Here is a 23,556-nt window from a genome sequence, read left to right on the forward strand (position 1 = left end):
AAAATCACAAATGATGCAATACATGCCTTTTCATCTTCCACAAACTTTCAAATGTGGGATTTATATCACAAGGCTACCACACCACGATTACATACTACGTAGACGAGCAAAAATACAACAATCTTTATGTCCATTGCTTGGGACAGCAAAACCAGCTTTAATAGATAACTACATGACATGCGAGTGAGGGTCGAAAAGAACACCAAACTAGCACGGCAGACAATTTTTTAAAGACAAATCCCCAACTGAAAAGAGCACCAATACAGCTCATATACTTGAACACCAAGTCACCAACCACAAGCCCTGGAAAAATTACATATTCAGTTGAAGAAAGCATAATTCTAAAAATCCGATGATACAGGACCTAGTAATAAGCACTCTATTCAAATACTCTCTATGATGAGCAACTCTCATTTCCATACAGTCTACAACCACTCCCATTGGCGAATAAGATACAAAATCAAATGGAGCTAACATCGCTACAACTCCAACATGAATGTAGTCCCCAGAACGTGGAAGGTGCAACAAATGGGGCAAAATCTGTATGCCTACTATGTGGGAAGATTTGTTGAAGGTAACATACAAGGGCATCACACACCACTGGAAAGTAATGATGACCACTGCATCCATTGCATTGAAAACACACAAGGCAGGATCTGCAATGCAATAGTCAAGACAAACAAACATTGATTAACAACTGAAAAGATGACTAACATACTGAGACTAACTCATGTTAAATGTACTAGATATAGCAAATGTCATCCAAATCTCACGGGCATTGAGGAGGCAGATGCACGTGAAACTTGTGCATACATACATTTGCACATAGCAAGTGCAATTTCCTCCTTCAAAAACAGTGGCATAATAAGTCTGCAAGATTACTTTGCAAGGGTGAATGTAGAATTCGAGTCTTTGCAATTGCCATCTTCAAGATTCCCAGAAACCCAATCAAACACACATTAATATATTCAGATAAATGTAGTTTGCTAAAGCAAGAATACACGAACAGAATACAAGTGGCAAATACATCGCGAAGTAGCAACATCAACCCCTTGATCATCAGACAGTTAAGGGAACATAAAATTGCAACATAATTACTTGAAATTCTTACGACATACACATATTTAGATACTTTATGATGAAATATCGTTCGCTAAAGCGAGAAGTCACGAACAGAATACAAGTGGCAAAACTAGCAGTTTATCATATAGAAAGATCATAACTTCAACTGCAACAGACACCCTAAATAATCAAGAATAATCGATATAATGAAAAGTTCAACTTCCAAAAATGGCAAATTCTACCCGCAAAGAATTCCTCCTAGTTGTTATTAATTTCAACACTATTCGTTTTAGGAGGTGGAAACGCAGCCACATTGTTAGGCAGCTTCGACAACACAGGCCCCTGCACGCCTTCTTCCACCTTCCCAAACAACTGTTTCCTCAAAACCTCATGCAAATGCCCAAACAACTCCTTCTTCAGACTCTCAAATGCCCAATCTAACCTCTCCAGCTGCTCCATGGAATTCTTATTGTACATAAACAACCCATAGTACAAATCAAAGCTATCCTTAGCCGTATTCTCCACCAAATCCAACAATCTCTCATACCCTTTAGTATTAATAGGGGTAGTCTCCAAACTCAACTTCTCCAAAACTCTTCCCACTGTATGTGTAATGAACTGCGATCCAGCCGCATATTTATCGTGCTCGGCGCAGCTCATTTCCACCATCCTACACCCTTCCTTCTCAAAAATCTGCAAGAAATTCTCAACCCTTGCCTCCCTAGACTTCTGGGGCCCTATCCTAACTTTATCAAACACAAATGTGAGGCCCGTCCAACCATCCTTTCCGCTCTCTGGCCCAAACATGGGATGAGTACAGAGGATATCGAAATGACTAGGGAGGTACTGGAGGAAGATATTTTTGGGGAACTCTTTGACCGATAAAACGTCGACGAACAGGGTATTGCGTCTGAGTCTTTGAATTGGGAGGGCTTTGAGAACTTGTTCGGTGTGGATGACGGCAGTGGAGAGCAAGATCACGTCAGGGTGTTGTTCGCAGAGGTCATGCGGGTCGGCGTAAAATGATGCCCCGAGAGACTGGGCGACGGAGGAGTGGTCGGAACGGGAATTGGCCAGTACGGTGTGGCCTTGCCGGATGAAAGCTTTGGCAAGGAACTGGCCGAAATTACCGAACCCGATGATGGCAATCTTGAGCGCTGTGGACTGAGAGAAGCGGCGGGAGAGTCGGGTTTCGTAATCGTAAGGTTGAGCTGCGTCGAGGGCACGGATGAGAAGGGCCGAGGGGTGGCGGCGGCGGGTGAGCTGGAGTAAATGGAAACAAAATCTGCTGCGACGGTGATGCAAATGGTGGGAACGGGAGAGGGGAAGCTGGCGGAGGAGGGGGGAATGGGCTGTGGATTGAGAGGAGGTGGGCTGTATAGGGGAAATGGAGAGCATGGTGGCGTGTGCAAAAATGGAGGTGGAAGGGGCAATGAGCTATTAACAAAATTAGGACATGGGTTCTCAGCTGTATAAAGTTGACGACGCTGAGTGAATAGGAAGTTAAGGACACGTACGTATAATATAGTAGTACTAGTAGATTTTAGTTTCTGCAGGCATCGTTTTGTTTTGTTCTGCCTAAGAAGAAAAAGAAATATGGGGGGCGGCGGAAGGGAAACAGGGCAGGAGCGGTCATTGATCTGTTAATGGTCATGATTTGATCTTAATAAATTGTGTGATTCAAATCACAAATTGTGTATCGATTTTCACATTATATGTGAGGCTTATAAAATTTTGTATTAAAATTACACGTTGTGTAAATAAAATTAAATCGTATGTAACTAAAATTACACGCGATTGAAAATGGCCAAAATCGTTGGGACGGTTGCAGGTGCCCCTTGTCCCGGGGGAAGAGAGTTTTGTGACTCTTGTCCGGACTCGCAGTGATGGTGTCTGATGCACGTGCTAGGGATTATTGATCCACCAGTCCCTCATGCCTAACAGTTCACACACCTTTTTTTTTTTTGCCGTTTTTGGGGTTTCAAAAAGGAGTCCCATAGCCATAGGAAGAGTAGACGATTAAGACTCCACACACAGTCTCACTTCCCCAAAAATACAACACGGAATGATCCCATAATACTTTTCTTTTGGAATTAATTTGTGAATTCAACAATCTTCACGTGCTATTCAGCGATGGAAATAAAGGGGTAGATTTTGATGAATACTGCTTCAATTTTGATATTAGATGAATTGCCTTTGGAGGAGTGTCTGGCATTGGTTTCTGGTTGGCGGGTGGAATGTGCCTTCAATGACTCTTGTACGTTAGTTGGTGGGAGGCGGAGATTCAAGGAACATAACTTTGCATTCCCGGTTAGTTGGCGCCGGTTCAGACTCTTAAATAATGCAGAATGGGAGGAGAAGAAGAAATCGATGCTTTTGATAACTGCACGCGGGCATGGCGGCGTTGAGTGGGTTTACCAGCGCTTGTATGTACCTCTCTAAGCAGGGAAATGAATAAATAAGGGGGGGGGGGGGAAAAAAAAAAAGAGGATCAAAAGCTTGATGGGGAGTAGGACAAATTTTGCCAAACACGATCAAATGAAAACAAGGAGTGAAACACGTTGGGTAATTAGCGGTCGGATACTAAAAGGCACAACCAACGAAGAGCAAATCGCAAGACCCCACCGAGTCTTTTTACCGTAGAGAGTGCAATCATGACATCTCACAAGCTGCCGACAGGTGGTGCAAATGTTATCAAGCATCCTGACTGTCTCTTAAGCACGACTGCACTACAGAGAAATAAATGCAGTCTATCTGCAGAAAAGATTTATAAGCTGTTCATTTACTCGAAAAAGAATATTGATGCCGCCCCAGCTCTTCACAAAGATTGACAATTATCATCATCATCATCATCACCATTAAACCTCTAGTAAAAACTTCTGCCCGCAAACCTAAGCCTTTAAAAATTTCTTCAATTTTGAAAACTAAGACAAGTAAGAAGAAGATGATGAGGGCAAGACAACGAAGCGGGACTTTCAGGTAAGATCGTCAGACAGACAATAATTAGAGGCAGATCCTCTGTAGTAAAGCTCGCGCTCCTATTCTAGAAGATCTTGAACAGCAGGCCACCGTGAGTGGCAAAGAAGGGAGCAAAAACAAGTGATTCGACTGCCATTAGTTTGATGAGAATGTTGAGGGATGGTCCAGATGTGTCCTTGAGAGGATCACCAACGGTGTCACCAATCACAGCTGCTTTGTGTGGATCAGATCCTTTAGGCCCCAGACTTCTTGCATGATCGGACACACCAGCCTATCAATGTAAAATCATTACAAACAAAAGGCATTAGGAACCTATACCATACATGCATGAAACTTGAAAAAAAAAAAAGAGAGAAAATGATATCCTATAAGGAAAATTTACCTCAATATACTTCTTGGCGTTGTCCCATGCACCACCAGTATTAGATGCAGAAATAGCAATCTGTATACCAGACACCATGAAACAAATCATCCATGGAAGAAGCAGATGGGTGATGCATTACAAAACAGAAACCACTCTGGCTATAATATTAAGAGGCAAAAACCAGATGGATGGACCACCATTTAAAGCAGTTATCTTGTGATAATTCATAACTAGCGAGAAATAACTTCTATAGTGCACATTCCTCAGTGCAGGCACGTCCTATATTGCAGCATATTCTTAAGAGGTACATAAATGGTAAAACCCATTATTTCTGACATTACCTGTACACCAGATACCAGAGATCCAGCAAGAACACCAGAAAGTGTTTCCACACCAAAGAAGATCCCCACAATGAGGGGTGTGAGCATGACAAGAGCACCAGGAGGAATCATCTCCTTGATAGAAGCATCTGTAGAAATCTTAACGCATGTGGCATAGTCAGGCTTGGTAGTACCTTCCATGAGACCAGGTATGGTATTAAATTGCCTGCGCACTTCCTCAACCATCTTCAGAGCTGCGCTCCCAACACTTTTCATTGTCATGGCAGAAAACCAGTAAGGAAGCATTGCTCCCACAATCAAACCAATAAAAACTTTGGGTGTCAGGACATCCACAGTGGAAATCGCTGCCCTGCTAACAAAAGCACCAAAGAGTGCAAGGGAAACAAGAGCAGCAGAGCCAATTGCAAAACCCTACAAAACACGAAGTGAATTCAGATCAACCATGTCATCTTAAAATTTTTTGATGCATAAGCCTAAGACTAGAATGGGAAAAACAGGTAGTCCATGGAAAATAAATGGTTAAATAAAATTATACGGATCCATTAATAACCTTATTAAATAACCCATTTATAGATCGAAAGTTCTCAACAGAAAAGAGTGTCGTTTACCTTTCCAATGGCTGCAGTGGTATTGCCTGCAGCATCAAGGGCATCAGTTCTCTCGCGGATTCTGTGGCTCATACCAGCCATTTCAGCAATGCCTCCAGCATTATCACTGATGGGTCCATAAGCGTCTATGGCTAATCCAGTAGCTATGGTGCTTAGCATTCCAAGGGCTGCTACTGCAATACCGTACATCGCAGCAAAGCTAAAGCTCACAAAAATGCTGATTGCTATGGCGAAAATTGGAATAATAACAGATTTGTAACCCAATGCTAAGCCAAAAATAACATTTGTGGCAGCTCCAGTGCGGCAGGAATCGGCAACATCTTGCACAGGGCTAAGAAGATGAAAAAAACAACCAACTTAGGGCTATATAAATATCAAGCTAAACAGGAAGCCTAAACATTACTATGCTGGATAGATACCTGTAAGCATTGCTCGTGTAGTACTCAGTGATGAAGCCAATAATAAGACCAGCCCACAAACCAACAGCAACACACAAGAATAGTTGCCTGCAAATTTATATCACATTAGAGATTGAAGGCTGCTTCTGGAAGATTTCTAATTTATTTTTCCTTCTTTGAGAATTGTGATTGGGTGCTTGACAAATGTGAATGCAAAAAGCAAATAACTTAAAATCCAGTACTTGAAGAAAAAACAAAAAGAGAACTGAGAACGAGCAAATCTGAGTGCTCAACAAACATAAATGCTGAGTGAAATACATAAAATCTCATTAATTTAATACAAAGGGAAACAGCAAACAAATGAATGAGAAAGACCAAAACTTTAAAGCTTTTGTGGAGTCTTCTCCTCACATAAACAGTTTTGACAACTGAAAATGTCCTTTACAATGCTAAGAAAATGAGTGAGCGAGCTAGAAAAGGAAAGCTACTAGCAGTAAAAATAATCCAAAATACTAAAAGCCAGAATTCTCAAAACTCAGAGAGACAAACTTACCAGTTCTGAACTTCCTTCTGGACCCCAAAGTTAAATATGGTGAAGGAGGATGGGAGGGCAATCCAAGATACAATTGCGATACCGATAGTCATCAAAGCTGTGGAGATAATAAGTTGCTTCTTCAATGCTGGCTCAATATCCTTCACAGCCTTGACTTCGAAGAAATCGGTGGCAAACAAAGTGGTGATCAAACAAACAAGAATACCAACGGAACTGATCAGAAGAGGATACAGCATTGCAGTCAAATCATGATTGATTCCAAAAGAAGAAATTGAAGCAACAACAAGAGCAGCACAGGATGATTCTGCATAAGATCCGAAGAGATCAGATCCCATTCCAGCAATATCCCCAACATTGTCACCAACGTTGTCAGCAATTACCTGAAATGATCTGCAAGTTACCACTGGACAAGAAAAGAAGTTCATGAAATTCCAGGGGCCATTTATCAGAAATAACCTACCGCTGGATTCCGAGGGTCATCCTCTGGAATGTTCCTCTCCACCTTACCCACCAGATCAGCTCCAACATCAGCAGCTTTGGTATAGATACCTCCACCAACTCTTCCAAAAAGGGCCATTGAAGATCCACCCAAACCATAACCAGTTATAGCCTCAAACAGACCTTCCCAGTCATCACCATAGTACAACTTGAAAAGGTTGATGGCAATGAACAATACTAGAAGACCATTTGCGGCAAGAAGGAAACCCATCACTGCACCAGATCTGAATGCAGTAATAAAAGCCTTACCAACTCCTTTTCTGGCCTCCAAGGTGGTTCTGGCATTTGCATAGGTTGCGATTTTCATTCCAAGAAACCCAGAAAGCACAGATGTGATAGCACCAAGCAAGAAGGATACGGTACTGAAGACAGCAGTTCCAAGAGCGGGCTTGCATAGTTTGGAACTGTCATATGTACAAGCCTGGCTCTTTGTGCTGAACCCCTCCACAGAGCCCAGGAAGACGAAGATCAAAATGGCAAAAGCAACCATGAAAACACCAACATACTGATACTCGGTAAAAAGAAAAGAGGTTGCACCTGTCAGATGAAGAGAAAATAAAATCAGAACAAGTAAAATACTCCAGAAAGGTTACAGCTCAATAAATGATTTAAGGTGACGAAGGGTGAGATCCATGCACAATCTCTTGGAAGAAGGAGAACTCAGATTACTAGGGATTATCCCTGATCACAACATCCATACAGCAAGGACAAAACAGAGGCACATACTCAAATGCTGGAAAAAAGCTGAAACTTGAAAACAGGGGCACATACACTAGATTTTTCATGCAATAAGCTAGGAATGAGGATAACCTTGCTCAGATATAACCTCTAAAAGTTTGATGGCAACAGAATGCAATGAACAGTACATTCTGCTGTTTGATCATTGATTGATACATGTTAAAGAACTATACAGTAGATAATACCAGAAAACATATATATGCATCCGATTGAAATTATTCACTTAAGTTGGAAAAGGACATGCTCATGCCAGGATAAGCACAATAGCAGAATATCATGCAATGCCATATCTTCTAATGCCTACTATTATTTCATCATACATCTTCAGAGTTACTTTTTCTCCTTCAGACTTTCCATATGCAACTATCCCCATGCTCATGGTGCACCAAAGAAAGTGAAATAGGGGCAAACTTTTTCCAAGGAGCTGCTCAGATCAAACTTTACATTTCTAGATCCATTATAAAAAGGAAAAGACGACAGCCCACAAATCTGACTCCTACTTGGAGTTAGCTATGGATATAAATGACATGCATGAAGGTGACGTTTAATATGGTTTTATATTAACAACAAGAACAATAAAAATCCAATATGAACACGAATAATTAGATATAAGAAACATAATCAAACCAACAATCATTGACCAGGAAAGACTAATGGGAAGAAATAGTGTTGCAAAATTTGTTCTTTAGTTACCAAAGGGGCCCGAGATATTAAGAACTGACTGACTTCATTCCGCAACTAATTAATCTTAGGTAGAATAACATCACACTCAACTTAATTTACACAATAATAAAAGACCAAAGACTAAAGCCTAAGTCTGCACACACGTGTCTATCAAATAAATGGACATCAAACCAAAAAAGAATCATGGCGTCAACCACCAATCAAATTTAAGGAAAGAAAACGAATCTTTTTGGGCATCCCCACATACCACAACCAAGTGCACCAACTATTAACACCCCCAGAATTAGAAAAGAAAAAAGAATGAAGGTGGATCTGAAATCAACCAAAGGAAAAAAAATAATTGGAGATAAAGAAAAAAAAAAAAGAAAGTAGATAAGTGCTCAAAATTTCCAACCCAGAACATCTTCAAATCTCAGCAAATGTAAATAAAATATTTTTTCTAAGGCAAAACATAAAAGCGGAAGAAACGAAACATTACAAATACAAACCTTTTAATGGGAGAAAAAAAAAACCTTGAACCTTTTTCTTTCCATTTTTTTCCTCTAATTATATTATAGCTACTGGAACGTTCCCAAGCTTCCAAAGAATTCAGGTCAGAAGCCTATACAATTTATATTTTACAGGCAAAAAGCAAACCGAAAAAATAAATAGTTGCACGTAAATTTTTTTAACTTTCAGACTAGAATCGAAGACTACACCAATAAAAATCATCGTTTTCAGGCATATGCGTAACCAATTTTGCCCCAGAGCCTCTAAATTTATTGAAAGCTCAAAGAAGGCAAAAAAATTGTAATAGAAATACCGATACCATAGAAAAACCTGCGATCACCAAATTACTTCCATAAAATCAGCTGTCAGAGATCCAAATCTCTCACCTCACCGTGCACATCCATTACAACGTATATAAATAAAATTTAACACTTACTTTTACACAATAAAATTGCGTATGTATTCATAGTTATGCGGGTTGTGCATATTTTATATGAAACACGTGTGTAACAAGAGATAGTCTAGATACATGAATTGTTAGTGAAATGATTATGTTGCTATACCTTCCGAGATGGCGTTTTGGATGTCGGCGCACTTCTGGACGATGCTGTCGCCATTGATGCCCTCCTCTTCCTCAATAAGAGCCTCAGTGAAGCCATTTTTGCCGTCGGCGCCAGCATCAAACTTGTCGTGAGAGAGCTTAACTTTGGATACGAGAAGCCATTGGACAAGCGCAAAGATGATACCAATCACGGCACATACCGGAATTAGAATCTCCGTCGCAAGATCTGGCAATATCGCCGCCCCCATCCTCTGTTTTTTTTTTCTTTTTTTTTAATTTTGATTCCTAAACCACGGAAATGAGCTCTGTCTCACGCCGTGGAATTGAAACAAAGATAAAGGAAGGAAGAAGGCGAGAAGATATCGGAGAATGAAGGAATGAATTTTAACGGCGAAATTTGCGGTAGCCCAATGGACGCTGGACGCAAAGCACCGAACGGTTTGTGCGGTTGATTAAGTATTGGGGAGCGGTATTTATATGGTCCGAATGGCGGAGGTGGTTTCTGGTTTTTTGTTGGATATTCTAATGGATGAAATGGATTTACCATTTTCTGTGATATATCGTCGTAGATTAATCTAAATCTTGTGACAAAGAATATTCCGTATACCCATTTTGTTACTGTTGTATGAATTTGTTTCCTTTTTTTTTTTTGGGGGGGGGGGGGGGGCTTTCTTGGTCGTTCATACGCTTGGATTTCTTGGGAGGATTTTTTTTTAATAAATCAAAAGCTAATATTATTAACAAACTTCTTACGAATGTATCTGGCTATTTCGAGACAATATGACTTCCTTCGATGGATTTGATTGGTTTTAAGGACAATTTCAAGGGAAAAATGAGGAATTAATTTTTATACACAAAGAGTATAAAGATTTTTTTTTATACAAATGAATGTCACGTCATTACCATTTAAATCTTAAATTCATTTTTTATTTATGTGCCATGCACCTGTACATATGTTAATATAAAAAAATATTTATGCTAAAAGTATATACGACATTAATTCAAAAAGCCAAATTTGCTCGTGTATTTTATAGGAGGGGATGGATTATGAATTTTGTTAAATTCTAATTTTATTCTCGTGCACATTAAACTAGGATACATACACTAATTCTCACTATAATCAAAAATAGCATTAATCTTGCATACAAATTCTTGCATATATATATATAGCATGCATCTATGTTGGTTAATATGTACACTACGGACTAACCTTAAAAAAAAAAAAAGAAAATTTTGATGATTTTTGGGGGGTGTGGGGGGGGGGGGGGTGTTGTGGCATGGCTGCTACTATATAAAATTACATGCTTATCACACTTTCCTTAATGGACCGGTTTCTCGGCTGCTTTCATAAATTTCATGACGCTACTAAACTCTAGAAACCGAGAAACCCTCGATTGACTGGTTTCTCCGGGTATTACTTCCGATTTGCTTTTATTTCTTTGTTGGATACGTAATGCAGCACATCAATTTTGTTAAAGAAACCAAATACAATAGTCAATTCAAACTTTGACATGTTGCCCATTAGCAGAAACCACGTACAATAATAGCCCAAAGGTTTTTACTAGATTAACTGCCAGCGGTTGCCACCGTCATTTGCTTTCCATTCACTGTTGACATCACCAGTACACAGCTAGCGGGTTTTTTTTTTTTTTTTTAAAAAAAAAAATAGCAAGCGGTTTTTGACAGCAAGAATTGTTTAGTTTTCTTGGTTTTATAAATGTTCATACCTAAGCGATCCTATGATTCACATCTATTTATCTTTTATTAGTATTCCTTTTTGACTTTCACCAAAAATTAATTTTGAAACCTCTTTTAACGGTTGAGCATTCGTTAGATTTGCATGCTTGTTACTATAATTTTACACGTGTACGTCGAGGTCCAATTAAATTAAATATAAGGTGATGGGCCCCGTAAATTTAAATCAATTACGTTGATAATAAAGAGGAGATAGAAACGCAAGCAATTAAAATCTGGTGATTGTATGAATTATCAGTTTGACAAGGGAAGCGGATGAGCTTCGCCGTCAGATTAGTCAGAGATTAGAAAATAACCCCAACTGGCGACTACCGACGATGATGGAATTAAAGATTTTTAGTGCAACAGCAGAGCAGGGCGGGGTAAAAAGTACTGTAGTAGTAATTAACGTGTACGATCAAATCCGAATCTCACCGTAATTAATACTTGCCGTAAACGAACCTTTCAATATTATCTTGTCATCTCTCCTCATCACCAATCAAAGTTAGCTGAGGTGGCATATTCCGATAAACTTAGAAGAGCATCAACCAGGCGCACCTTACCTTTCCTTTCCTTTCCTTTCCTTGCCCGTCTTTTCCCATCTGTGCGCGATTCTCCAGATCAGATCGGTTGGCTTTCTTTAGCTTTTATTATTCAGCCTGTTTATGTAACCGGTGCCCTATTAACACTCGTTTGAAGCCACTGGCCATTTGGTTCAATGGTCATCACCCTCTTTGGTGGTGCTGGAGGTCAGAGGTTCAACCCCTGCCTCCTTCAAATTTGCCACATAACCCTTGACCTCCCTCAAATTTGCCACAATATGTGGCTGGTTTTAGTTGACCATCTCCCCTTGTCCCTTTCCTCTAAATTAGGTTAGTTTAGGTTATAGAACATCTATCGTTGCAGACCAAAAAAAAAAATATTAACACTCGTTAGAATGTATTTTAAATATTATATTTTTAAAAATATAAGATTAATTAAAAAAAATATAAATGTAGAAGAATTAATTAGAAAAAATGTATAAATACAACATAAAATAATAATTATTAGTGTGAATATGCATGATAGATTGGGTGGAATGTATGGCATGGCACTCGTTAGAAAAATCATTTATTATGACTCTGAGTTTGTTCATCATTTTTTCCTCCAAAGAATTGTACCTAATGTCCTATTTCATTTTTTTGTCACTTATTTGCATTGAAAAACATGTACGATAATGCATTAGAAGAACAGGAAACATAACGCATTATTGTGTTTTTGTTGAGTTTTTCTTTTCTATATCGGTGTTGTAAAAATTGATTTATGAGGATGAGTCTAATTACATGACACGTGTATGAAAAATAAAATGATTTCGTGTTTGAACACATACATGTAACATATGTGTAGACAAACTCGTGTAAAGAAATCTTTGTGCTATCAATATAGAACAAAAATAAAAAAGAGAGAATCCATTGGTAGATTAAATAAGTGCATTACACATTCATATATTTATGTGTTAATTTGTTCAAAAGTTTACATTGCAAAAAAAAAAAAAAAAAACGCAAGAAAGGTCAATAATTCTAAGTATATTCATTCGCATGTAGGTTGAATGTGATTTAAATATGCTAACGAGCACTTACTATACACTCCCTAAGAAAAATCTCATAGTTATTAACCTAGATGATAATAATTCTACTTCTACATACCAATGATAATAAACTTGATAGTTAATAACCTAGATCATGGAATTATTGGACATATAATTAGAGTTGAGCATAGCCACGGTCCACAAAATATTATGAGCTTGTTATTTGCCACGATCAGTCCAAAATCATCAACTCCCAGTTGCGTAAACCAAAATCATGAGCATGTATGACTGTGCCCCTTCGCGAAAAAGCGCCACCAATACCATGTCGTCGTAGAAAGCCCAATTTATACGTTCCATATTCAGCACAAACACCATTTTCTTTTCAATCTACGTGAGAAGAGCAGATTTATTAAAGGGAACTGTTGCGTGATTTAGGAAGTGACTGTAGACTAATAAGTCTCAACTGAAAAGAAGCACGCCATCTTAAGTTTGGTATCTCCTCCACCTTGGTCGTTGCGGCTGCAGAATGGACGAGGGGCTGGACGGTTGTCAGAGACAACCGTCTCAGGCAGTTCACGGCCTGGATGAGACCTCAAAAATTTGTGCAACTCAGATCACGTTTTGTAACTCGATTTTCACGCCGTGTGGAACCCACAAAAATATTGTTCTATTTTACTCGCTGTTGTTCTATTGTTACACCATGTACAAATGATGTTACATCTTTCGGAGCGGTTGTTCTGACAACCGCTCCAACCCCGCGTCCCTGCAGAATGTACATGTCAGTCATGATGATCAGTATCAAATTCGATGGCCTTTGCATGGATTAATATTGGAGTACTTAATTATAACGCTAATCTTGTGACAAGTTTGCTCGGCCTGTATTAATTAATTAATTAATGATGAAGATGAAGGTGGTGTGATATCAGCAATGGAGTTAGTCATCGTGCCAGCAGAAAAGGCCAAGTTTGAAAAGTAAATGCCATGAATGATGATCCCTCTGACACTTTTCTAGAACTCATCTACTAGAAGCGAAAGTACCCAGGGATTAGCAATAATGTGGGCTCATGGTTCTAAAATCAGAGGAAAACCAACAGTCGAACTGCTGCATATATATACTTTGCTCCCATTCACCCCACGTATTTATGTGTAATTTTATAATTACTCATCAAGGAAAGTCCCCACCAAATGAAAGAATTGTTATTTTGTTCAATCTGTTGAACTTCAGAAGCAAGAAACCAGTTTAATATTCGAGGAGCACTGCGAGTTAATTGTTTCAGTTAACCCCTGACCGAAAGTAACCGGTCATTATTTGGCGTAAACATCATGGCAGATGGTTCGTATGACGACACCACAACATCTGAGCCAGAAAAACCCCAAAGAACAACTTGATAAGTACTACTGCTGAAGTTCTAATGCTCTGGAGCTGCATGTTATTTTCAGGAAAACAGGATAAGGTATCCGATGTTTTTCCCTAGCATGACAAGACAACTTTTGGAATCAAATAAAGGAAAAAAGAATAATGAACAGAATTTACTTTGGACCACAAAAAAAAAAAAATGCATTCGCAATGGCTTTATGGCTTTCCAAACTTTCTTCCGCCATTTTACAATCTTTAATAGATGATGCTTCACAAAACAGATAGAAAAGAGATAATCAGCAAAGAATTTGAGAGGCCCTTAAGACGTGTTGAGTCTATTCGGCGGTGCATAAACCTCCAAAACGGATAATCCTGCACGTAGTTTTCAACTTCAGTGTATATATCTGTTGCCTTCACTTAGCACTAGTACATAGTTGGAGTGGGGAGTACCCTTTTTTTTTAAGTTATTTTTTGTTGTGTTTGTCTTGAGATGCGGTTTGCTTGTCGAGATCAGCATGAAGAGGAACAGACAACAGACTAGTTGGGGGGAGAGGGCCAATGAATGGAAGGTTAAGAGTATGCTGTCATGGATGTTCCGAAGTCACTGTGGACCCTTAAAAGCCATGCTCTTAATTTGAGATCAGGTCCATCACCCTTCTCAGATCTCACCTTCTGGCTTCAGTTATGCCAAATTAGACAACAGGGTTGAGTCATGAGTGACAATGCAATAATGTTATTCGTGCGCGCAGACTGCAAATTCTGTACATATCCAGTGCCAGGCCACAGATGTTGGGTAACTGGACAGAGAACCATTTTTAGATTTGGTGTTCGTGCCAAAGTTGAGTGGCATTTGGCGTCAATATATTAAACATTGCCAAATGCCAGCAAGCAATAGACGCTTACTCACTTTATGGTCCTTGGATTCTACATGGACAGATATTCTTTTTGTTTTTTCCCTTTAAATTACATTCTAGTAGAAATACTATTAAAACTAACATTGGCAATACAAGTAATTGAAAAGTAATTCATAAGTTTAAGGGTAGTAGTAATATATCCACTTAATCACAACCCAACTCTCTCTCTCTCTCTCTCTCTTTTTTGTCCCAAGAAAACTTTCAAATCTTACAAGGAGAAAGGGAGGAGAGGGAAGGAGTGGCTAGTGTTTTTTTTTTTTTAATCAGATGGCAACAGTTAATCTAATCTATTTCTACTCCTGCTCCTACTCTTATTTCAACTTATACTAGGGGAGGTTCAACAGAATTTAGAGAAATTGAAAGGGATTGAACCGTCATCGAATCAAACGAGTGTAATACATATCTGCAAAAAACTTAACATCCTTGCTAACTTAACTAAACTTGATTGGATTTTAGTATTCCAAAAACTGAGTTTTGAGATTGGGATTGTATATGCAAGACTGCAACTCCATACCTTGACACTTATTTCGCCTCTCAACAACCATAATTCTCGGCGTGGGGAATTTTTTTTTTTTTTTTTTTTGGTCAGAGAGATATTCATTCTTTGTTTTTCATTTCTTTAAGGTGATAATTAATTTGAAAATTTCTTTGACTTCACCAACAACATCATCCAAGTTGGCCAGGTAAGTGGATGACAACTGAAAACGACCATGACAGGTTGACAATTTCATTCGAAGTTAAGATAACTACAGGAACAAGCAAGTCATCGAGATCTGCAAATAGCCTGTCAATCAGAATAATGAGTCGGGCTTATCAAGTTTAACTCATTTAATTTATAATATTTTTGGACTTTAGATTATGAGTTTTGGATTAATAAAACTCACATAATATTTGAGTTATGATCCTTATTTGGATTTAATCCAAACTCACTTATTATTCCTTAATTTTCTTAATATAATTATTATAACTATCAAGTTGCAAAACTAAATATGAACAAGTAATAGTTCTTAAAAAATATATAAACCACAAATTTTTCAATAATATTTATATCTAATTCGTTCAAAATACATAAAAAATAGTAATAAAACATATGATCATAAATCAATATATTTTCAAAAGTTGAAATTTCTTTATGGTCTTGTGATTTGAATCCAAACATGCTTGATGATTTGTATTTAGAGACCAAAAGGAAATCAATTAATATTATGCCAATACAAAAATTTACTCAACTAATAAGAAAATTAGAAATTTAGTTATGCATTACTAATATCATCCCTCAAGGAAGCTCGTAGAAGAATCTTCAGATGTATTTTGTATTTTGTAAATATTAGTATTAAATAATAATATATTTATATATATAATTATACATAATATTAAAATATAAATATTATATATATATATATAGGGCCCAGCCTAAATCGAATTTGAGTCCAATGAGATATAAACTCAGTTCATATTTAATTCGAGTCTAATTTTTAAATTCAAATTCAAACCGAATTCACTAAATGGTTGGATTCATCGGACTTTTTCTCGAGCCTAGCCCTACCCCATTGACAATCTTATCTACAAAGACATGATGTTACTATAAAAATAATGACGGTAATGCATGGCAGAATATATATATATATATATATATATATTTTATAGAAACACACATAATAGGTCTGAAAAGAAAAGTCAGCGAAGATAAAAAGAATATTGAAGCACCAAAATATCAGTCACATGTCTTTTTGAGAACCGGGTCTGATAAAAAGAATAGAGGTAGATCCAATAAAAAAAAAAAAAAAAAACTGGCGAAGCACACCAAATTAACGATCCTACTTAAACGGGCAAAAAAGGGAACCCAAAAAGGGAAAAAAAAAGGAGTCTGGGTCCAGAAAATGCTTGTTGGAATTGAAAAATGATTAATTTCGGCTAAGAAAATGGTTGCTGGTACTGTATATTTTGTTCGTTCATGGATGTTACAGTTCGTCCGAAGAATAAGAAATAATTATTGGACGGTGCTATTGGAAATTGCAGATGCTCTACGCAACCAGATTCAGAATTGTTAATCACAAAAAGAGGATATGAAAAGACAAAGACATGAAAGAAACCAGAAACAAGATAGGAAAGCACGCAGAAATATCCAATAAGTTCCAAAATTTCCCCTCTGACCCCATAATACAGTTTATAGGTACACGGAGTATATGATGTAACCACCTCTGTGAAGTTGGAGCCAGTAATCCACCTTCCGGCCCTCCACTACCCTCCATTCCTTCTGTTTTTGACCTAAACACTTTTTGTTCTAGTAAAAAAATAATAATAATAACGGAGGATTTAGTTCATCTAAACTGTGTGTGAGATCGAATTAAATTAAATACATATTAAATCATACACGTAAAAGCTCACTACATATAAAGCGGAGAGACAGAGGTTTGGGTATTACTACTTTATTACCTAAATATGAATTACTAAAGTAAAAATAATTCGCAAAATAAAAGAAAAAAACCATTTCTGAATTGTGCATGCTGCCATTAACACTAGTTCTTATTGTCAACAGTAAATGGAGACTGCTAAATCTGATTGACATTCAGAAACATTGGACTGGTTATGAAGAATCAAACAGGTCAACTTTAAGGATCATTTTCGAAAGAAAAGTACTTTGGATTTGGAACCGCCTCATCTGTACTCTTGGCTTCTTCCAATTTGAGACGTATTATGTGACCTTTTGGCTGATTCGAATTTGATGTGTAACCTTGGGAAAAACAGCAGAATAAGTTTTATTATGGGCGGGGGGCGGCCGCGCTAATGTGTTTGTTGCCTGAAAAATTCCAGCCCCGGCACGGGCTTCAGTTTTAAGATCCATTTATCAAATCTGTGTGCATTGATTTGGGCCCTTCATTTAAGTTGGCTTAATCTAATTCTGATGGCCCAAAGAAGGATGCCATTTTTCCAAAAGCTCTTTGCATTTTAGGCTAATACGTGCCCGTGTCTTTTAGTTTTCTTCTTATACCAACAAGCAAATTCCAAAAAAATGCGCTGATTGCATTTTGACCCCATGAACTTTTTCTAGGTGCCCTTTAACCCCATGACTTAGGGAATGTAAAACTTATTATGCTAGTATTGTGCGTGTTATTCCTCTAGAGAAAATATGTCACTCTCTCGACATAAGTATTAAGGAATAGTTTATAATGACCAGCATATTAAATGCCCAGGGCTTTGCCCTTGGTCGACCCGAGTCGCACATCTGGCTGTGGTGGGTGAGTCTCCCAACAAGGGTGGCTGCGTACGCCAGGTTTCAAACCCGAGACCTGTTTAAGCGGAAACAAGCTGCTTACCACTTGCCCCAACCCCAGTAGGTATATTAAATGCCCGTTTAAATTTGCAATAACTTATCAAAAAATATTTCAATTAGTAGAGCGTTTGGTGCAACTTGCATAAGTGCTTAATCATATTGTTTTGCATACTTGCACAAGTGTTTTTTTAATTGAAAAATATAATTTTAAATTTCTAAAACATATTTATCTATTTATTTAGTTCGAAACTTATTACAAAGTAGTTATAGTAATTTTTTTAAATTTTTTGAAACACAAAATTTGTTTAAAAAGTACTGATTTTGAACACGTGCTAAAAGTGTTTTAGTATCTAATAATTCTACTCGTAAATGTAAGGAATGATATTCATTAAATACCTTGAGTGATCTCATTCTCCAAAAGTACTTTTTAAGCAAAAATACTGCAGCAATAAACAGGCAATAAAGAGATGAGTAATGCTGTTGGCAATTCATTTTTTTTCCCTAAATGTCACTTCATTTTGTATACAAAAGAGAGATAGTCTCATTGTATTTATTTCTATATCAATAATAGAAGTTCAAAAAATTATAGGGGTAATATGTGGTTAATATAGACTAATAGCGTATGATTTTTAAGGAAATAGAAAGCAACATGTTGGCTATTTTAATTTTGGTAAAGTGAAATCATTTCCCAGAGGGTGAATTATCATAATCGGAGAACACGTGTACTTTCCCTCCCGGCTTTTCTTCCTACAATCTTAACTGACCTTCTCTCTCACTCACTCTTCTCCATTTAGCCACCAAATGTAACTGCTGACATTTTCCCCGTCTGTTTATATATATATATATATATATTATGCTCTTTATAATTTTAGTTTCTTGAGCGTACCTCCGGTGTCTCCTGCTCCGTCCTCGCTGTTCCACAAACCCTTTTTGCTTCTTAATTAAATCCAACAACCCTCCCAAAACCCTGTGTTTCCTGCCTGCCCTTTTGGCCGTTAAATTTTTCTCTTTTTTTTTTGTGTTCATCCTTTTGTAAAAAACCTTATGGACATGCTTGTTTAGTGAAATAAATATATCAGACCATTTTCGTCTACGGCTTTTATTTCATTGTTTTGTTTTTTTTTTTTGGTATATATCACTGAAAAAAATCAATAATGGGAAAGAGAAAGAGAAGAACCGACCCTAATAAAGCTCCTCCCTCAGGTGATCTTTTTCTTTTTCCTTTTGGTTATTTTTTTTTGGGATTCTTGTTTATTTTTATGTTTTGACATTTCTTTTCCATCTTCCTTTCTCTCTTGTGTCTTAGACTTTTATGCGATGATAGATATTTTACATCTGGGGCTTCTGATGATCAAAATACTAGTCATTTTTAATGAATGCGCATGAGTTTTAAAAGGGAAAATATTGATTTTGCAAGAATTGTTGCTGGATGATTCTTATTAATATAATTGTGTCTTTTGAAAACCAAATACCGATCTTAAGCTGTATGTTTGATAGATGAATTATATTCCTGCTGGTTGCAAGTCTGGTACACTTGGCATTGTAACCTTTATTGTTATTTAGGTCATAATTCAACTCGATGTGTTTTATGGTAAAAAGCTGCATATTTTGAATGTGATTGGGGAGTAAGTAATTGTTGTTGACTCCTTTTCTAGCTTAAAAAATGTGATCTTTTTTTTTTTTTTTAAAAGGTAATCTTGTTGGGTATGTACTTCTATATTTTGGGATAGAAATATTAGAGAACCATCAGTTGAGCTATTACTTTAGAGTGTGTGTTGATTTTCCTATCGTTTTGGAACTCTTGTGAAAAAGAAATATAATCCAACTACGTATCAAGAGATTAAAAATAACAATGTGGCTCACTTTTGAGCTGTAATTATCAGTAGGAACACCATCTAATGCTCCATTTGCTGTATGGATTTGTTAATTGGCGTAAATTAAAGTCCACGGTTATGTATATTGATATAAACAGAGTATAGAACTGATATTGCTGGTGCAAGATTAGAGTTTTTCAGTTTAACTTTGTTGGCTCTACCTGTAATTTAGATATAGAATGTGTTCCTGTGACATCCTTCTCCACAATTGTCAAACTTTGGCTTATGAAATTATCTGCTAGCGAGAGACTTTCTGTTGTATATACATAAGAAATGAGGGTTTTATCAGTATCAATGTGATTTAATGTGATTGATAGTGGCATTGCTATTCGGTTAGTGACCGTGGTTAGACTGCCTGCCAACTTGTTTTGTGATGAGTCAGAAGTTGACTTAGTGTCTCAGTTCTGCTTTCGGTATCCTTGGGGTTGATCTTCATGAAAATAATCTTAGTTTCCACCTACTTTTTAGTTTTTAATCAAACTGTCCTTGAAATTTTCTTCAGTGAAGCTGTTTTTGGGATTTTCTTTGGAATGTTAAAGAATTCTGTTATTCGTTTCTTTTATTCCAAGTTACACAAGATGCGTGTGTGCCAAAACTCTCTTATTCATCATCTAACATGTACATGATGGTAAACGTTGATAAAATGGGCTGACTACAACCCTCAAATTAATACTGTTTACCAAATTGCCAGAGAAATCTGATTTTCATTTTAAAACATTTGAGATAATGTTGTGGCCTTATAGAAATAATTCTCTAATTTTCTCTAATTAGAGAAAGTTCAGCTTGTTAGTAAATTTACGTACATGTAACGCCCTTTTACATTTGTTTTGCATCTTTCATTGAAGGGGGTTCTGCTGGTTGAAACTGAAAGTTCCAACACTGAGATCTTCTCATGTATAATCATCTGAATTGTTTCTGAAAAGTATGTTCTGTTTCAAATATATTGCAGATGTTATGCAACAGTCATCTCAAATGGAAGCATCGTCAGAGCAGGTTCTTCCATTTCCTCTTGTTTTTCATGCTTTTTTTTTTTTCCTGTCGTTTTGGTAGGGAGGTCAGGGTTAGGTAAGGGCAGAGGAGAGGATGAGGAGAAGGTTTTGTTTTGCGAACTTACAGTGTCTTATATAGTTTAGCCATAAATTTCAAGCTTTGGTTTCATGTAATTTGGCTTCAAAATTCGGCTTCTGATGTCTATTTCAAGTAGAATCTTTATCTCTGGCCTTGGTTGGGTGCAAGTTTTCATTGTCTGTCCTGGTTTTAGCGCAGAAATCTTCTGATCAAGTCGAAAGTAGTGCAATAGGGCCCATTTCATCCATCTTAGAAATCATGGATGACTCTGTTAAGTTACCACAGGTTTCACAGTTGCCTGCTCATCATCAGCACTTTAGCCGCGCTATGCTACTAAGAAATCCTCGGTATTGTAGCCGCAAGTATTATCGGAGAAATTCGGGGAACCGCGCTGATGCATCCACATCAAGTGGAAAGGTTACTCCTTCAATAGATGAGAATATATTCCTCAAATTTGCTAATAAGTATCGTTCAGATGATTGCAGGCAGCATACAGGTATACTTGAGGTTTTATCTGTTTTCCACATAACAAACCCATAGATGAGCCTAATTTCTTTTAATTTGGCCTTGTTTCATACTAAAAAAGATTTGTTCTCTAATTTTATTAATTTTGAATTTGAAAGCTAAAATTAATATTAGTTGGTCTAAAATCTACGTTTGCAGAGAAGTTTTATCCTAATATCCTAGTAGGAGGCGTATTATGCATTACTCTTATGTTTAATATAAACTCTCTAAGCCTTTCGATCACTATGTTCTTTTCTCACTTTCTCACTTGGATATCTGAAACTTATCTTTTCAGAAAATTGGGATCAAGCATTTCTAAAACCAGAAAGAATCAGATCGAGTTCGTTTTCTACGGATGCAGTATCTCACGATGTGGGAAAGATGGTATGTAGAATATGCGAGAGGCTCTTGAGGAAGAAACCGTACATCAATGGAGGCATTGGATCATCTAGCGATCTCTCTGTAGTAGCAGTGTTAGTTTGTGGTCATGTTTACCATGCAGACTGTTTGGAGCAGAAAACTAGCCAAGAAGAACAAATGGATCCTCCTTGTCCCACATGTGCGAGCCTGATGTCCAAGGTTGAAGATTAGGACTGGTGTGATAGTAGAGCCTTTTAACATTTTATCTAGGATATTACTAGGTCTTTTTAAAGTAAGGTAGAAACAAGTTAGATGAGTATATAGGCAGCTGCGTTGTGTCAGCAGATACATGCACCTTTCCCTGCTCCCTTTATGGTGGAGTACTATTGTAAGTTTCCTTACTATGTACGAGTAGCAGGCTGAAAAATAATCGTCAATAATCCGCTATGGGGCAGAGTATGTGTTCTGCTTGATTTGTATATGCTCTGTTACTTCAATCCTTTAATGTACTGGTTTAGCTATTGCATAATCGGATTATTCATCGATTCTCATCTCACAAAAGTCGCAACTTTACCAAAAGTTGCAACTTTACTTGGTTGAGTTACTGCAATTACATGTATATTGTCAGCTGTTATCAGTTTCAGGTTGTCTTGTTTTGGACAGCCTCCCGAAACACTCAATATTTTACTCTTTCATGACAGTGTTGTATTTTAAACTCACTTAGGGACAAAAGCAAGCTGTGTAGAACGAACAAGGTGAAGCTCATCTTTGATATTTTATTCAATAATATAAGAAGCAAAACAAAACTTGTAGTTAAACTTTCTGAATCCCAAACGTTATGTCTTCTACATCGGCAGTTAAATTCCCTGCTGTTTGTTTGACTATAAATGTTTGTATGAGACACAGACCTGAGCTTCTACTTTATACAGCAAAATTCTGCAGCTGTGAATGTAGCATAGGATAGTCTTGCGATCAATCTTGAGTTCTTCTGAGAGCACCGCTCGTAAGTCAACCGCAAGATCACAGACAAGCATCCAAAAAAAGATCGGCCAAGGAGCCTCTGATCCACCTGAATTCGTTAGCAACCAGAAGACTAAACATGTGGTACATAGGAAAATAGGTCATCGAGATATCGCAACACGTAGGAGCACAAAATCTACAAACTATCCAAATTAAAGTGTAAGATCTACGGTTTATGCTTTCTTGCCTTTTCTTCATTTGATAGCAGTACGTATAAACAAACAACGTGAACGAACATCTCAATTCGATAAAAGCCCCTTCAAAATTTTGTTCCGGAGTTGGGGGAATTACCTTTCCTCCAAGCTCCATTGATGATTTCGCTCCTCTGAATGATATCAACAAATCGATTGCAGAATTATTTCTCAAAACCCATGCAAGTTTTCCTATGAAAAAGGAAAAAAAAATGGCATTTGCATGGGTTCGGATAGAGAATTTGCTAAGGAATTACTACGATTGTGGAGAAATGATTATAGGAATGACCGTGACCCGGGTCACCAGGGACAGAGATGAATTCCGCCGCTTAGCTCCTCCAAGAACCGTGGAAGTTGCACTCGGAACCATTGACTTGGTTGAAGCCGTGGTTTTTTTCGTTTCTGCAATCATCGTGT

The 23,556-nt window shown here is 37.5% G+C and overlaps 3 protein-coding genes across 5 annotated transcripts; 1 reads left to right on the forward strand and 2 right to left on the reverse strand.

Annotated features, from left to right (window-relative positions):
• Nucleotides 1-246: 246 nt before the first annotated feature.
• LOC113695825 (arogenate dehydrogenase 2, chloroplastic) lies at nucleotides 247-2,637 on the reverse strand. 2 transcript variants are annotated; one of them, XR_011816820.1, is made up of 2 exons: nucleotides 774-2,637; nucleotides 247-656 (listed from the first exon to the last, which is right to left on the reverse strand). XR_011816820.1 is itself a non-coding variant. In XM_027214988.2 (2 exons), exon 1 carries the CDS (start codon nucleotides 2,458-2,460, stop codon nucleotides 1,321-1,323), a length of 1,140 nt encoding a protein of 379 aa, XP_027070789.1. In that variant the 5' UTR covers nucleotides 2,461-2,637; the 3' UTR covers nucleotides 247-656; nucleotides 1,305-1,320. The 2 variants fall into 2 exon arrangements, 1 of the variants encoding a protein (XP_027070789.1); XM_027214988.2 differs by having other exon boundaries at nucleotides 1,305-2,637.
• Nucleotides 2,638-3,817: 1,180 nt separating this feature from the next.
• LOC113695823 (pyrophosphate-energized vacuolar membrane proton pump) lies at nucleotides 3,818-9,802 on the reverse strand. The gene is made up of 8 exons (XM_027214986.2): nucleotides 9,278-9,802; nucleotides 6,766-7,340; nucleotides 6,306-6,685; nucleotides 5,774-5,860; nucleotides 5,355-5,685; nucleotides 4,747-5,157; nucleotides 4,424-4,483; nucleotides 3,818-4,312 (listed from the first exon to the last, which is right to left on the reverse strand). The coding sequence occupies exons 1-8, from the start codon at nucleotides 9,522-9,524 to the stop codon at nucleotides 4,106-4,108; spliced, it is 2,298 nt and encodes a 765-aa protein (XP_027070787.1). The 5' UTR covers nucleotides 9,525-9,802; the 3' UTR covers nucleotides 3,818-4,105.
• Nucleotides 9,803-18,816: 9,014 nt separating this feature from the next.
• On the forward strand, nucleotides 18,817-22,473 carry LOC113694993 (uncharacterized). Of its 2 annotated transcripts, none has more exons than XM_027213938.2 (4): nucleotides 18,817-19,325; nucleotides 20,946-20,989; nucleotides 21,263-21,560; nucleotides 21,864-22,473. In XM_027213938.2, exons 1-4 carry the CDS (start codon nucleotides 19,277-19,279, stop codon nucleotides 22,157-22,159), a joined length of 687 nt encoding a protein of 228 aa, XP_027069739.1. In that variant the 5' UTR covers nucleotides 18,817-19,276; the 3' UTR covers nucleotides 22,160-22,473. The 2 variants fall into 2 exon arrangements, with proteins under 2 accessions (XP_027069739.1, XP_027069740.1); XM_027213939.2 differs by having other exon boundaries at nucleotides 18,821-19,325; nucleotides 21,350-21,560.
• The last annotated feature ends 1,083 nt before the right edge of the window (nucleotides 22,474-23,556 follow it).

This window comes from Coffea arabica, chromosome 6e (assembly GCF_036785885.1).
Source record: "Coffea arabica cultivar ET-39 chromosome 6e, Coffea Arabica ET-39 HiFi, whole genome shotgun sequence".
Classification (NCBI taxonomy): Eukaryota; Viridiplantae; Streptophyta; class Magnoliopsida; order Gentianales; family Rubiaceae; genus Coffea; species Coffea arabica.